At 43.1% G+C, this 14,787-nt stretch overlaps 1 protein-coding gene across 7 annotated transcripts in view; it reads left to right on the top strand.

The window, feature by feature from the left end:
- LOC115465758 (cytochrome c oxidase assembly protein COX20, mitochondrial) overlaps positions 1-14,219 on the top strand; it is a 34,016-nt gene extending 19,797 nt beyond the window's left edge. For all 7 annotated transcript variants that reach the window (XM_030196463.1, XM_030196465.1, XM_030196470.1 and 4 more), the window contains one exon: positions 12,452-14,219. In XM_030196463.1, the coding sequence (XP_030052323.1) occupies positions 12,452-12,617 (166 nt within the window). In that variant the 3' untranslated portion in view covers positions 12,618-14,219. The remainder of the gene's footprint in view (positions 1-12,451) is intronic.
- The last annotated feature ends 568 nt before the right edge of the window (positions 14,220-14,787 follow it).

Raw genomic sequence — 14,787 nt, 5'->3', positions numbered from 1 at the left:
TAACTCTACCATATGCCTTGTTTCTTGGAACGTCTCTGGAATATCATCCCCAGTAAAGCGCTCCAAGATTTTAGCACAGCTTAAACACCACAAAGCATCCATCGCTTGCATCCAAGAAACTAAATTATCAGATTCAGAACATGAGAAATTAAGGCAGCAGTGGGTGGGAGAATGTTATTACTCCTCTTCTGGTAACAGAAGAAGTGGAGTGGCGATTCTAATAAAAAAAGGCCTCCCATTGTCACACTAGGCTTATTTATAAAGATACAGAAGGAAGAATGGTCCTGGTCCGAATCACCATATTCGGGAAAAGCTTCTACCTATGTGCAATGTATGGCCCAAATGTTTACTCACCCTAGTTCTTTCAGTCTTTAATCTCCTTGGGACTCCAACACTCAGATGCATCTTGGGTATGTTCGGGAGACTTTAATCAAGTAATAGATCCTGAGTTAGATCGCTCAAGAGATGGGCCTACGTCAGGGATGGGGGGAGATAGAGGCTTGCCTTTTATTTGCAAATCCTTGCAGTTAGTAGACCCTTGGCGTCTATTACACCCAACCACGAGAGACTACACTCATCAATCCAAAGTCCATCAATCCTGGTCCCGAATAGACTATATACTAGTGGTGAAGGACTGGTTTTTTGAAGTGTCGCATGCAGACATAGGGCCATTAGAAGTCTCAGACCACTCACTAATCTGGATAGACTTAAAATTTGCATCCCTGGGTGAGTCGGGTTAATGTTGGCGATTCCCCTCTTTTCTGTATAGGGACGCGGCCTTCTCCACCTATATCAAAGAACAATGGGATCAGTATGTAGCCACTAATGCAGAATCGTGCAACTCACCAATAGTATTTTGGGAGGCCTCTAAGGCTGTTCTGAGAGGGGGGATAATAGCCATCATGAGCGCCAGGTCTAAGCGACTCTCAATGGGTATAATTCGACTAGAAAAGGAACTCCAGTTAGCAAAGAAAGCATACCTATTGCAGCCAAATCAACACAATAGAGATGCTATGTCAGTGGCCTCCACAGCATTAAACTCATTAATACATGAGCAAACAAAGAAACGCCTTTCTGTGAGAGGCCTGCAGTTCCACTGGTTTGGGAACAGGCTGGGGAAGTTGTTGTCACAGGTGGCACACACGCAGATCCCAAGCAGGTTGATCCCATCGATTATATCGTCATCAGGGACTAGGGTACATAATCCAGAGGGGATAGTGCGGGCATTCCATTCATACTTCTCTAAAATGTATTCTAAAGAGGGGGACACAGACAACATGCCAGCTCTGGACTATTTAGAAGACTCAGGCCTTCTCCGTTTAACCCAGGCCATTGAGAACCAGCTTTCGATGCCACTTCGGGCCCAGGAAATACAACAGGTGCTCAAATCCCTTCCCATTGGGCTTGGCACCAGGACCTGACGGCTTCTCGGACGAATATTATAAAATGTTACCCCCCCACCCCCCAATCTTGTGGTCCACTTATTGAATACTATGATACGGTAGTACAAAGGGGGTTCTTCTCTGCTCAGGAAAACGAGGCCCTAATCACATTGATTCCCAAACCAGGCAAACCACGAGATCGGGTGGAATCCTACAGACCCATTTCTTTGATCAATGTAGATCTTAAGATCCTGGCCCGAGTGCTGGCGGACCATTTGGCGCCCCACATTCCTTCCCTGGTGGGGGACCACCAGGTGGGGTTTGTGCGGGGCCGGCACTCTGTAATAAATGTTTGCAAGGTCCTCCTCTCCATAGCTCAGTGCCATTCTTCAAACACACAGTTATTAATGGTTAGCCTAGACACAGAAAAGGCGTTTGATAAGGTGCGCTGGGGTTATTTGTTCCAGGTATTATCTTATGTGGGCCTAAGGGGGTGGTTCCTTCAAGCCATAGAAGCTTTATACAAAGGACCGCTTCACGCTTGTTGGTCAATACAATCAAATCCCCCCCCCCCCCCCCCATTAGAGGTCCAGGTGGGCACGAGACAAGGATGCTCTCTTTCCCCTTTGCTATTTTTATTGTATTTGGAACCATTGCTGCATACTATGGTAGCAGATCCCGATATTTCCGGGATGCAGCTACCAGCCCAGTCAGTGAAAGTGCTGGTGTTTGCAGATGACTTGTTCTTAACTAACGCTCCCTCAGTTCTCGCTGCCTCGATTATTGTCAGTCATTGGGTTTTTCTCAGGTTTTGCACTTAACTTGCAGAAGTTCATGGCTTTACCTTCTCACTCAGAGATAAAGGAAAATTGGGAGGGAACATTTCCATTACAATGGGCCTTGCAAATGGTAACTTACCTGGGTGTCAGAATCCCAGTGGACCTATCCACACTTTACTCAATAAATATGGAATTTTTGAAAAATCAAGTGGTAGCGGCCCTATGGGGTTTGCAGTCTTTACCTATTTCCAGTGCTTTTTTTGTGCCGGTACGCAACGGTACGGCGTACTGGCACCTTTTTTTTTTGCTCCCCCCGCCGTGCCAGCCCCCATTTCCGGCCGCTGCTGCTTCTCTTGTTGAGCAGCAGCGGCCGCTATACAAAGAAAAAGATTTTAAAAAAAACTTCAAACCTGGCTGAAACGCCGCACCCCGGCACTGTAGACAGCCATTAGGCATTGGCTGTTGCCCCGCAGCCGCTCCTCCTCTTGCCTCTACGTCACTGCGCTCCTCCGGGGTCTTCCTCCAGGGGCAGTGACGTAGAGGCAAGAGGAGGAGCGGCTGCGGGGCAACAGCCAATGCCTAATGGCTGTCTACAGTGCCGCGTTTCAGCCAGGTTTCAATTTTTTTTTTAAATCTTCTTTTTCTTTGTGTAGCAGCCGCTGCTGCTCAACAGGAGAAGCAGCAGCGGCTGGAAATAGGGGCTGGTGCCGCGTGCGTCGCGACTTTGCGCCGTTCGCGGGAAACTTGGCACGGAGAGGGAAATCAACAGAGGGAAGGATTGGGGAGAGAGAAAGAGGGAAACCAATAGAGGGAAGGATTGGGGAGAGAGAGAAAGAGGGAAACCAACAGAGGGAAGGATTGGGGAGAGAGAGAGAGAGGGAAACCAACAGAGGGAAGGATTGGGGAGAGAGAGAGAGAGGGAAACCAACAGAGGGAAGGATTGGGGAGAGAGAGAGGGAAAACAACAGAGGGAAGGATTGGGGCGAGAGAGAGAGAGAGAGAGAGGGAAAACAACAGAGGGAAGGATTGGGGCGAGAGAGAGAGGGAAAACAGAGGGAAGGATTGGGGAGAGAGAGAGAGAGGGAAACCAACAGAGGGAAGGATTGGAGAGAGAGCGAGAGAGGGAGGGAAACCAACAGAGGGAAGGATTGGGGAGGGAGAGAGAGAGAGAGAGAGGGAAACCAACAGAGGGAAGGATTGGGGAGAGAGAGGGGAAAACAGATGGATGGGGAGAGAGAGGGAAAAACAGATGGAAGGATTGGGGAGAGAGGGGAAAAACAGATGGAAGGATGGGGGAGAGAGAGGGAAAAACACAGATGGAAGGATTGGGGAGAGAGGGAAAACAGATGGAAGGATGGGGAGAGAGGGAAAACAGATGGAAGGATTGGGGAGAGAGGGAAAACAGATGGAAGGATGGGGAGAGAGAGAGGGAAAATGGAAAGATGGGGAGAGAGAGAGGGAAAATGGAAAGATGGGGAGAGAGAGAGGGAAGACGCTGGATGGAAGAATGCAGAAAGAAATAGGGGAGACACTGGAAGGATGGGGAGAGAAAGCAGAGCTGCTGGATGGAAAAGGGGAATAGAGAAAGACTGGAGAATAAGAGGAAGGGGCATGGGGAGAACAAGGGTGAGGAAAAGATGAAAAGCCACAGGTAGATGAAGGAAATTAAAGAATGGATAGTAAGAATGAATTAAATCTGGACAGAGAGAGAGCCTGAAAAATATTGAAGAAAGCAAAGAAAAAGGAGACAAAAATGACAAATGGCACAGAAAAGTTAAGCGAAAACAAAGGAAAGCAGAATCACAGACTGGGACCAATATGGAAAGAAAAACAGTCACCAGACAACAAGGGTAGAAAAAAAATCATTTTATTTTCATTTTAGTGTTTGTAATATGTCCAATTTGAGAATTTACATTGGCTGTCTTATTTTGCACTGGGTATACTGGAACTGTAAGAGCTTACAGAGATTATTTATAATGAAAACAAATCACGTTATTTTTTTCTCCTATAGTACTATAATATTTTCAATGATGTCTGTTTATATGCGCCATGGCTGGTATAGGGGGTGTGGTTAATGTGGGTGTGGCTATCAGGGGTGGAGCCATATGTGGTGACCCCGTCCATAATGAGTACCTGCACCTTTTTTTCTACAAAAAAAGCACTGCCTATTTCCCTACTTGGACGGGTGGCACTATATGACATGGTCTTGTTCCCAACCTGGATATGTGCTTTCCAAACACTACCCCTGTTTTTACAATATAAAGACGAGAGATAGCTACATAGACAGCTGAACAAATTTCTTTGGCAAGGGAAGCGGGCCTGCCTATCCATCTCGAGGGCATCACTACCACAAAAAGGGGGCTTGGGACTGTTGGATCTCCGCCTCTTTTCAGTGGCTGGCTGTATGCGCCATCTCATGGACTGGTTTCGTAACTCCTAACACCCCCTCAGAGACCCGCTGGTTTGAATCCCAACACTTTGCTTACTGGCTTCAAGCTCCGGCGGGCCAGGCAGCAAACTTGGGTCCAGTTTCTCCCATTTTACGTCCCCTGCGCCAGACGTGGATATGGTTATGTAAATTTTTTTTGTCTGAGCAATTCAGTTTCTCCTTTATTACCCATAAGAGGGAACCCCTCCTTCCCAGTGGGCAGCACTTCCAAGGTCTTTCAGAGATGGGCATCTTGGAGAATACAATATTTGTATCGTGTGGTATCAGAGCAGGGTAAAATAAAAGCCTTTTCAGACCTTTTGTAGGGAGTGTAAATTGGACAAGATATACAGCTAAGACATTATGTTCACTCTCTGCCAAGAAGCTCTCTGGCAGCAGAAACTTGGGAATGCTATAACTCCATGCTTGGGCTTGATGCGCAATCACGTATCCCTTTGAAATTTTTTCACTCGCACCTCAGAGACTCTACAAAGCAATATGACTATAAGAGGGTGACCCAGCAATGGAATTCAGACTTGGGCATTCACCTCTCTCAGGAACAAATTCGAACCAGTCTTATGAAAATATACCGACTGATGGAGGATGCCAGCTGGTGGGTGTTACAATTCAAGTTTATCTTCAGACTCCATCTCTCTCCCCGCAGAGCCTTTCGAACTACTCTACGAAGCTCTGATAATTGCCCCAAATGTGAAGGTGGAGGAGCCCACTTGGGACACATGTTCTGGACATGCCCTCCAGTGAATGTGTTCTGGAAAGACTTGGCTTTAACACGTATCAAGGCTATGGAAGGTCACCTGGCACCACTCCCCGAAACAATTATTCAGCTGGTTCACACTTCCAGGAGGGTCTCCGGCAGGCTTGAGGGCCTTCTTGGAGCGTTCAATCCTGATGGCAAAAAAAGCAATTCTACAGCTGTGGCTCAGCCCGGAAGCACCAACAGTGGCTCAGTGGCGCTCACTGGTGATCCACATGTGCTCGTTGGAGTGCAGGAGAAACCCGAACATATCTTCTACAAAGGGGGACTTATACTTCAAGTCATGAGCTCCATTTTGGGACTCTCTCACACCAGTAGCGCGTAGTTGAATACTGAATTCCTGAAGGGGGTGGGGATGAAGAAGAGGGATATTATACCAATTATGGAAAAGCTGAGTAGAAAAATAAAATCACATCAGTATCCAGTTACTAACAGTAGAAATTAAGGAAAATTAAGTTGTAAACTTTTCCTAAGAAAACTAATTAATAGCTTGCATAATAGATAAAAATAGTGCACCAAGTAATCATGGAGGTCATTTATATAAAACAAAGCTGAAATGACACAGAAAGCAAGAGAAAAGGGTAACATTCTAACAGTGAAGCCAATTACCAGCTGTTAACAGTTTTACTACTAAATTTGGAGAACTGAAAATTAGGTAGCTGACTCCACAGTATCAACGGCGGAGGTCACCATTTATGTTTATTCTTCTGCCCTCCCCAACCCAGTAGAATGTTCCACACACTCATACAGTTAGGGAGAGAAGAAGTGAAGGCCATGCAGAGTTGAGAAAATATTCCCATTATTACTTACCAAGCAAGAATACAGAGTATGTTTCTTTTCTCATGAGAAAGTTACAACAAAGCTGCACAGAGGTGCTATCTCTGAGTACTTCTCCTATTTTGTCTAGTCTATCACATTTTATACTCTTCTACCGTTATACAGCTCTAACATTTTGATAGCATTAGTTTTGACCACAATGTAGATAATTATTAATTTCGACCACACTGATCATGGTTATTAGACAGGGCTAAAGCAACATCATACTGGTTAGCATGTTCCATTTCACCAGCAACCATTTATCTATGTTCCAGTCATTATATCTGAAAAAGCCCCTAAACTACATTCTTTTGTAAACACCTTACATGGAAAATTGCTTCATGTTACCTTTTCTGTAAGCCTGTCACAAGAGCTCGTGAGCCTCTAGGTTGCACAGAGGACAGAGTTATTAGGTTAGGCTGACAGCTTCAGGCCTCTGAACCTGTTTTTGGAAGGGCCTAGTCAGGTTCATTATATCAGTAGTTATTTTGCTATAGTTAGGAAAGATCTAGCTAGCTCAAAAGTAGTTGGAGAATGCAAGAGATTTTTGATTTAATTGGTCCGTTACATTCCTAGGGCCCTGTTTACTAAGGTGCATTGGTGTTTTTAGCACGTCTACACTTAGCGTGTTCACTAACCATGTAGGCGCCTATAGGGATATTGTAGGCAAGTACATGGTTAACGCAAATTAAAAATGTTAACGCGCCTATAAACCTGCAGTAAACGGGGCCTATAAGCATTGAGGGCTATTGTAATTGATAACAGGAAAATTATTTTTGTGTTTTTAGTAGTTTTATAAATAGAGCTTCTGATTCTAGTGGTTTATAAATCTTAGGGTTAGGTGTTTATTTTTCAGGCAAATACAGTAGGTGTTTTGGGGGTACTGAAAACGTATGTGTTCATGGCATAAACAGTACTTCTAGTTGCATTTTTCAGTTGATTCTATTTTAAGAACTCATTCAGTGTTTGTTCAAGCTTTTAAATGCCTTTATTTTTGTTTTTTAATTTCTATATTTCTACCTGTGGATAGCTGGCACTAGGGGAAACAAAGGTAGAATAAACAAGAGGTTGAAATGCTGCAGTTCAATTGTATCAAAAATGCACAGCAGCAAATAGAGAGCCAGTAGCTGCTTTTTTTTTTTTAATATTTGATTAGAAGTAACTTTATTAAAAGTAGTATTAAGTCCAAAACACTTTATAAAGACAAACATGTTTCGGCACATTCCCCCAGATTCTATACAGCACAGCTTAAGTTGTGCATGTAAATCCAGTCATTCTGGATTTGAACACGCAACTTAGTTAACAAGCCAATCAGCACTAATTGCCAACTAACAAGCAATCATTGACACTAATTGGCATTAATTACATTTTACGTTCACAACTTTTCAAGCATATTCTGTATTGTGATGCACATAAATTCTAAGTCGTACAGTTGAAAAGGGGGCATGGCCATGGGTGTGGAATAGATGGATCAAGTGTGTTTCTAAAATGTATGCGCAATTTTATAGAATATACCCGGTCCATGCCTAAATTAGGTGTCAGAATTTACACCGTTTTGTTTGACGTAACTGCCTGCAATTAAATTTAGTTGCGTGGACTTGTGTTCGGTGTATTCTATAAAGTATGGCTAAATTAAGGCGTGTTTTATAGAATACACTTAGGTGTTTTTCATTTTGGCACCATTTTTTTTTTTTAGGCATGATATATAGAATCTAGTCCATAGCGTCTACTTCAGGGGAAAGTTTTAAAAGTGTAAGCTGGACAGACAATCCTTATATAAAAGGATAAAAATAGGGGTGTATGAATTTTCTTACAATGCAATCTGTGCTTAGAAATGACAGACAAAAACATACAGTACCCCACTTCAGATGAACCAACAAAAATAGTAAAAATCTCCCCAGAAGTAACAAGTTTTACCTAGGCAGTTGCTTAAAATACTTAAGGTTGCATCTGTAGGGGTATCCAGCCCCTGACTCAAAGTACAAGTAAATATGAAATAAAACAGATCACTGATCAATACTTATCCCAACTAAAAAGCCTAACTAGTATATAAAACTAGTACAATCAAATATAATAGAGCTGCTGCTGTAAAAAGGGGGAGATACACCGAAACCAACTTATGCATTTATGTAACTATACAATAACACCCTTCTGTGCTTAATAGAGGCTTCTAATCCAGAGCAAACTCAAAAATTACCATTATTTAATAGTCCAAACTAAACAAACAGGCTGCTAAATCTAATTAAAAGTTAAAACCAAAATCTTTAGATAAAAGCAGCATGACTTAATAAAAAATTGTAAAACACAGACTTTCTTAAGAACAAAGTATAAAAGCATATATTCATTAGCTTAAAAATCTGCATATAGGAACAAAGTGAAAGTAAAAATTACAACAATTAGAAAACAGTAGAAAGACTTCCAAAGTCTCAAATACTGCAAGGTAGAGTATTAAAAGGGTGCCCAGAGGTGTGAACAAACCTTCAATTATCAATTTAATAGGGGGAAAAAACTACAAAAATGATCAGATTTAAAAACGCTAGAATTTAAAAGCATATAACAATTAAAAATCAGTTTCTTACCTTAAAACAAGTCCTCGGAGTGAAAAAGCTATAAATATAATTGAAGTACTCTAAACATGAAGCCCCTCAAATTGATGTATTTAAAATCATGATTTTGACTCCAAAAATGCCCCAATGATATCACTGGGGGTCAAAAAATTAGTAGAAGCCAAAACAATGCCTTAACACTTTTTTTTTTTTTTTTTTTAAAGGAGTGCCTTCTTAAAAAAAAAATGGGGGGTTATTTTCAAAACTCTGCAATTTGTCCAAATTTCAAGGGGATGTGTTTTAGGTGCGACTTGGGCATTTCCAAAAGATAGATGTTTTACTGCTATAATGGAATAAAACCAAAACATCTGGGGCAAAAATTGAGACAGTTTTGGCTAGACCTGTTTCAAGTACGACTAATTTACAAAAAGATGCCCTAAATGACCACTGGCGAGATTAAGGCATGACCCCCCCCCCCCCCCAACTTAATCCCCCAGTGGTTACTGATCCCTTTCCACCCCCCAAAGATATGACTGTATACTAGGCTCTATGATAGCTTTAGATATGATGGCCATTCCTATTAGAGCAGCAAGCTAGTCCCAGGAGTAGGAGTAGGCTAGTGGTCAGTGCAGAGAAGGGCACCCAGGGCTATATCCCATTCTAACTGGTATACTTGTTGTGGAAAGTGTGAGGCCTCCAAAAACCACTAAATACCTGCTGTATCTACATATAGGTGACACCTGCAGGCTTGAGGGCTGTTGTAGTGGTTCACACTAGAGAATGACGCGGGGACAAAGTTTGTTCCCGTGAACTCTATCCCCGTCCCTGCGAACTCTGTCCCTATCCACAGAAGCCTCGCTGTTTAACCACACTTAAGATTTACCTTTTGGGTTTAAAAAGCAAAATCATGTGCGTGTAAGGACTGCATACACAAATTAAAACAAATGCCCTTAAAATGTAATAATACTGGACTGGTCTGGCAAGCAATAATGAAATAGTGATGGAATATTCATTCACATAACAAGCAATAATGAGCACTAATTTTTCTAATCATTCTACAACTCCAAGCACATTTAATTCTTTTCTCACTATACAAAACAGGGAAGCACAGAAAAACTGAAATAGAGATCTCCCTCAAGAAAGCCAGGTAAACACTGGTAAAAGAGAAACAGAAATGTATTCTCTCCTACACTCTGCAAAATACAAAAATAGAAAAGACGTACATTTCACAAAGCAGGCACATCTCAGTCCTTAAAAAGTATTAAATAAAAATATTTCTTTTCTACCTTTGTTGTCCGAGCACTTTATTTTTCTAATTGGGCTGGTCCCAGTCTCTTTTCCACCTGTCCGTCTTCTCTAAATTCTTTTCCACGTTGGCGTTTCCATTTCTTCTGTCTCCTCTTGGCTTTGTCCTTTCCTTCTGTACATCTGTCTGGCAGTGACCTTTCATTTCATGCCCCCCCCCCCCCTTATTTGTGTTTATCCCCCTTTCTCTCACCTTAGTCTCTGTTTCACTTCTCATCTACCTACTAGCTTTTACCATTGCTTCCTCTGTCTTTCACTTAATATCCAGTCTCCTAAACCCCTATCTTTTTTCACCCACTTCCTTAGCCCTCATTCCCATCCTATTAGCTCTCATCTACCCTCCCACTGGATTGCATCACTTTATCAGTCTCCAGCTCCATCTGTTTCTCTCTTTCATTCCCTTGCTTCCAAGGCCCTATACCCCATGCCCTTCCTTCCTCTTCCCCCTTGCAAGGTCGTGTCACTCTCCCTCCCTCTCCCCCTCCACAAAGTCTGATGTTGCTCTCCTTCCCTCCATCCTTGTCCAACATTTCTCCTCTCTTCCCTGCCCTCCATTCCATCCATGTCCAGCATTTCTCCTCTCTTCCCTCCCCTCCATCCATGTGCCTCTCCTGCCTGACTTCCCTCCCCTCCATCTGTCCATGTCCAGCAACTCTCCATTCTCCCCTGCCCACTCCTCCATCCACCCATTTCCAGCAAATTTGCTCTTTCCCCTGCCCCCTCCATTCATCCATCCATGTCCAGCAAATTTGCTCTTTCCCCTGCCCCCTCCATTCATCCATCCATGTCCAGCAATTCTCCTCTCTCCCCTGCCCCCTCCATTCATCCATCCATGTCCAGCAATTCTCCTCTCTCCCCTGCCCCTCCATTCATCCATCCATGTCCAGCAATTCTCCTCTCTCCCCTGCCCCCTCCATTCAGCCATCCATGTCCAGCAATTCTCCTCTCTCCCCTGCCCCCTCCATTCAGCCATCCATGTCCAGCAATTCTCCATTCTCCCCTGCCCTCTCCTCCTTCCATCTATATCCAGCAATTTTCCTCTCTCCCCTGCTCCCTCCATCCATGTCTAGCATCTCTCCCCTGCCCCCTCCATCCATCGAGGTCCAGCAATTCTCCTCTCCCCTGCCTCCCCTCCATCCATCGAGGTCCAGCAGTTCTCCTCTCTCCCCTGCCCTGTCCTCCATCCACCCATATCCAGCAATTTGCTGTCTCCCCTGCCCCCTCCATTCATCTATCCATGTCCAGCAATTGTCCTCTCTTCCCTGCCCTCCCCTCCTCTCACGTCCAGCAATTCTCCTCTCCCCCTGCCCTCCCCTCCATGTCCAGCGATTCTCTCTGCCCTCCCTCAGCTCCCTGACAGCCTTCCTCTCCGTTCCTTCCTGCCCCCCCCCTCCTCTGCGCGTTTAAACCTTTTATTTTCCTCGCAGCGACGGCAGTGAAGCACACAACACAGCGGGCTGGCCTCCAACCTTTCCCTTCCCTCACACAGTGTCCTGCCCTCGCGGAAACAGGAAATACATCATTGCAAGAAGGCGGGACACAGAGTGAGGGAAGGGGAAAGCTGGAGGCGAGCCCGCTGTGTGTGTGCTTCACTGCCGTCGCTGCGAGGAAAATAAAAAGTTTAAATGCACGCGAGGGGGCGGGGGCAGGAAGCCTATCCGGGAGCTGAGGAAGGGAAGAGCTGCCTGCAGCATTGCGCCAGCCCAGCATTTTGGGGGGCAGTGCCCCCCCTCGCCCCCCCAAACTACACCCATGGGTAGGCGTCTGTTGTACCGCGGATGCAGGGGTTATTACTGCTCCTGCGGGGCAGGGAAATAACCTCTTTTTGCACCCGCGGTAAAACTTTGAAAATTTTTCCCTATTCCTGAGGTTTTACTGCGGATTACTGCAGTTTACCGCGATTACCCGCTCCCATGTCATTCTCTAGTTCACAGTGAGGTACAGTTGTTTTTTGTTTTTATTTCTGTTCCTAGAGGGGGCTCTTGGTACAATATAAGAGAGTTACAATGAAAGTTGTACCTGGGACCTTTTAAGTGACGTGCACTGCAGTGCCATCTAGGCTGCCCCACTGTGCTACTGGGATGTCTAGTTGGCCAGTCTACTAAAAATGCTGACCCCCCCCTCCCCCCGAAGACATCCCAATGGCTTGATTTTGTGCCTTTTGCTTAAGGACTTTTTTTTTCTGAAAATGGTACCTAAACAAAGATGCACAGAGTACAAAAATGTTTAGAAAATGGCAATTTTCAAAACAAAAAAAATAGATGTTTTTCTGGTTCAAAAATCACTCTGTCGGATGTTTTTCACAAAATGTCCCAAGTCAGACTTAGATGTCATATTGAAAAGGCCCCTTTGTGTATAATATTTTGATGAGCTATACCAAAACAAAATATCACTGATGTAGTATTGTTCTTTTCTTTCAGGATATACTGCAGATACAATAATGCAAAATTAAGGTTACAGCAGAAAATGGTTCGGGAAGGAATAAGAAATAAGATCCTATATGAAGGCAGCAGTTTGGATCCTGAAAGAAGACAAAAAGGCAACAATCAAGGCAGCAATTTAATAGCATTGAAGCCAAAGGAGTGACTGTTACCTTGCCTTGCTGAAATCTTTTCCTTTAAAAAATACAATTTAAAAAAGTACATTAAAGTAGAAGTTTTACTGATTTACACAATATACTTTAAACGTGAAGAAACAATTATAGAAATAGCCAAAAAGCAATTAAAAATAGGTAACAAAATAATCAGTGATTACATCACACCCTTTGACTCATTACGTGGTGGAATCTCCTTTTACAGCAATAACAGCCATAAGCCATTTAAGGTTAAGTGTCTACTAACTTGCCTGTGGCCTCCACCTAGCAAATATCTCTGGTAAATGGATAGCACAGTTTTTTTTCTTGGCATAATAGCTTAAGCTCTCTCAATCTAGTTGGAGGTCATCTGTTGACTGCCATTTTCAAGTCTTGCCTGAACTTATTGGATTCAGTTCTGGGCTTTGCTGCTTTTGTGTTTTGCTTTGGATCATTGTTTTGGTGAAAGGTGAATCTTTCTTTCCCCAGTCCCAAGTCTGTGACTGACTAACAAATTTTCCTTCAGTATCTGCCATTAATTTGCACCATCCATCTTTCCTTGTCCTCACTGCTTTAAAGCATTGCTACAAGATAATGGTGCCATGACCATGTTCTACTGTAGGGATGATGTGCTGTGTTAGTGCTATGTGTTGCATAAAACATAGGATTGAGACCAAACAACCTTCTGCATGTGAGCAGTGTCCCCTTAAGTGTTTCTTTGCTATCACTAGCTTTTCTTCAGCAGTTGCTTCCTTCCTGCCACCATCCCATGCAGTCCATGTTTGTGAAGTAACCTTTTGATTGTTAAATAGGCAACATTTTCCCCAGTCAGACCATTTGTAAATGAATCTAGGCCTCACCGAGACCTCTCTCAGCAGTTTCCTTAATTTATGACTACAGACTCGGGAGGGATGGCTTGATCAAGACACTGTTTCGCTGGTGCCAAACTATTTCCACTTTGCAATGATGGATCCAACACTGCCACAATTAATTTTCAAGCACATTTAAGTTTTCTTGGTTACAAATGGGCTCTGTTTAACTTACTGTCGGCCTTGTTAAGGCAATTTTTGGAAACTGAACTGATCTTGGTTTTGCTGTGACACAAAGGGGGTGAAGCTTTTTTTTTCCCCATTAAGAAAACATGAAGCTTTTTATGCTACTTCTCCATCATGGACTGTGAATTTTTTTTTGTAATTGGGATTTTTGTTTCTTGTTAATTTTATTTTTAAAAATATTTCTGTCATTGTTTTTTAAGTGTGGAGTATGTTGTGTACACCGATGATACAGAATCTTTAAGGCATTTTGAACTTAATTCCTTTAACAGATAGTACAAATAAAAATAAAAAGTACAGAGTTGTGAAGGTGTGTGCAAAGGATGGTATATGGATGTGAGTCGTGTCTGTTGAAAACTAGAGAGAGCAGACTTTAAAGAATAGTAGACCTTAATGACTGTATTGTTGTTGGGCTCTCTTTTCTAATGCTCCAGCTGTATACATGTTTCCGACTTTAGTTCTGTCAGAAAGTGTATTTTACCAAATTATAATAAGGTTGTTCATGTCATAATTTTGTAAAACTTGGAATTTAATCAAAGTTAAGATAACTGGGTAAAAAATGTTTTAAAATGTTTTAAAACCAAATACCAAGAAAACAGGCAACTAATAAAAATTAACACATCTACGGCCAGGATCGAACCGTACCATCCAATCCAAATGGGATACGCAAATGCCAGGTCAGTAGTAAAGAAAACAGATTATAACAGACTGGATCACCACAGACAATCTTGACCTATTCATCACTGAAACCTGGATCCACGACCTTAAGGATCCCATAATCCTAGATTTATGCCCACCAGGATACAAAATTACCCACTGGACAAGAAATGGGAAGAGAGGTGGTGGTATAGCCATAATATACAAATCCGAGTTCACTATCACAACCACAGCTGAATCCATCCTACCTCAACTTGAAATTGCATCGGCAAGAATCAATCACCCAAACCTGCAGGAACACCTTAACGCAATCCTACTCTACAGGCAACTGGCAAGACACTCAAACACACCTCATGGACTTCATCTCGAACACATGTATCTCTACTTCAAACCTTATCATAATAGGTGATATTAACCTGCACTTGGAAGATCTTACCTTAACAAGCACCCAAGAATGCAAAGAATTCCTACAAGT

This window comes from Microcaecilia unicolor, chromosome 3, assembly GCF_901765095.1.
Source record: "Microcaecilia unicolor chromosome 3, aMicUni1.1, whole genome shotgun sequence".
Classification (NCBI taxonomy): domain Eukaryota; kingdom Metazoa; phylum Chordata; class Amphibia; order Gymnophiona; family Siphonopidae; genus Microcaecilia; species Microcaecilia unicolor.
The sequence above is the reverse complement of the archived record's forward strand: the minus strand, read 5'-3'. Positions and strand labels throughout refer to the sequence as shown.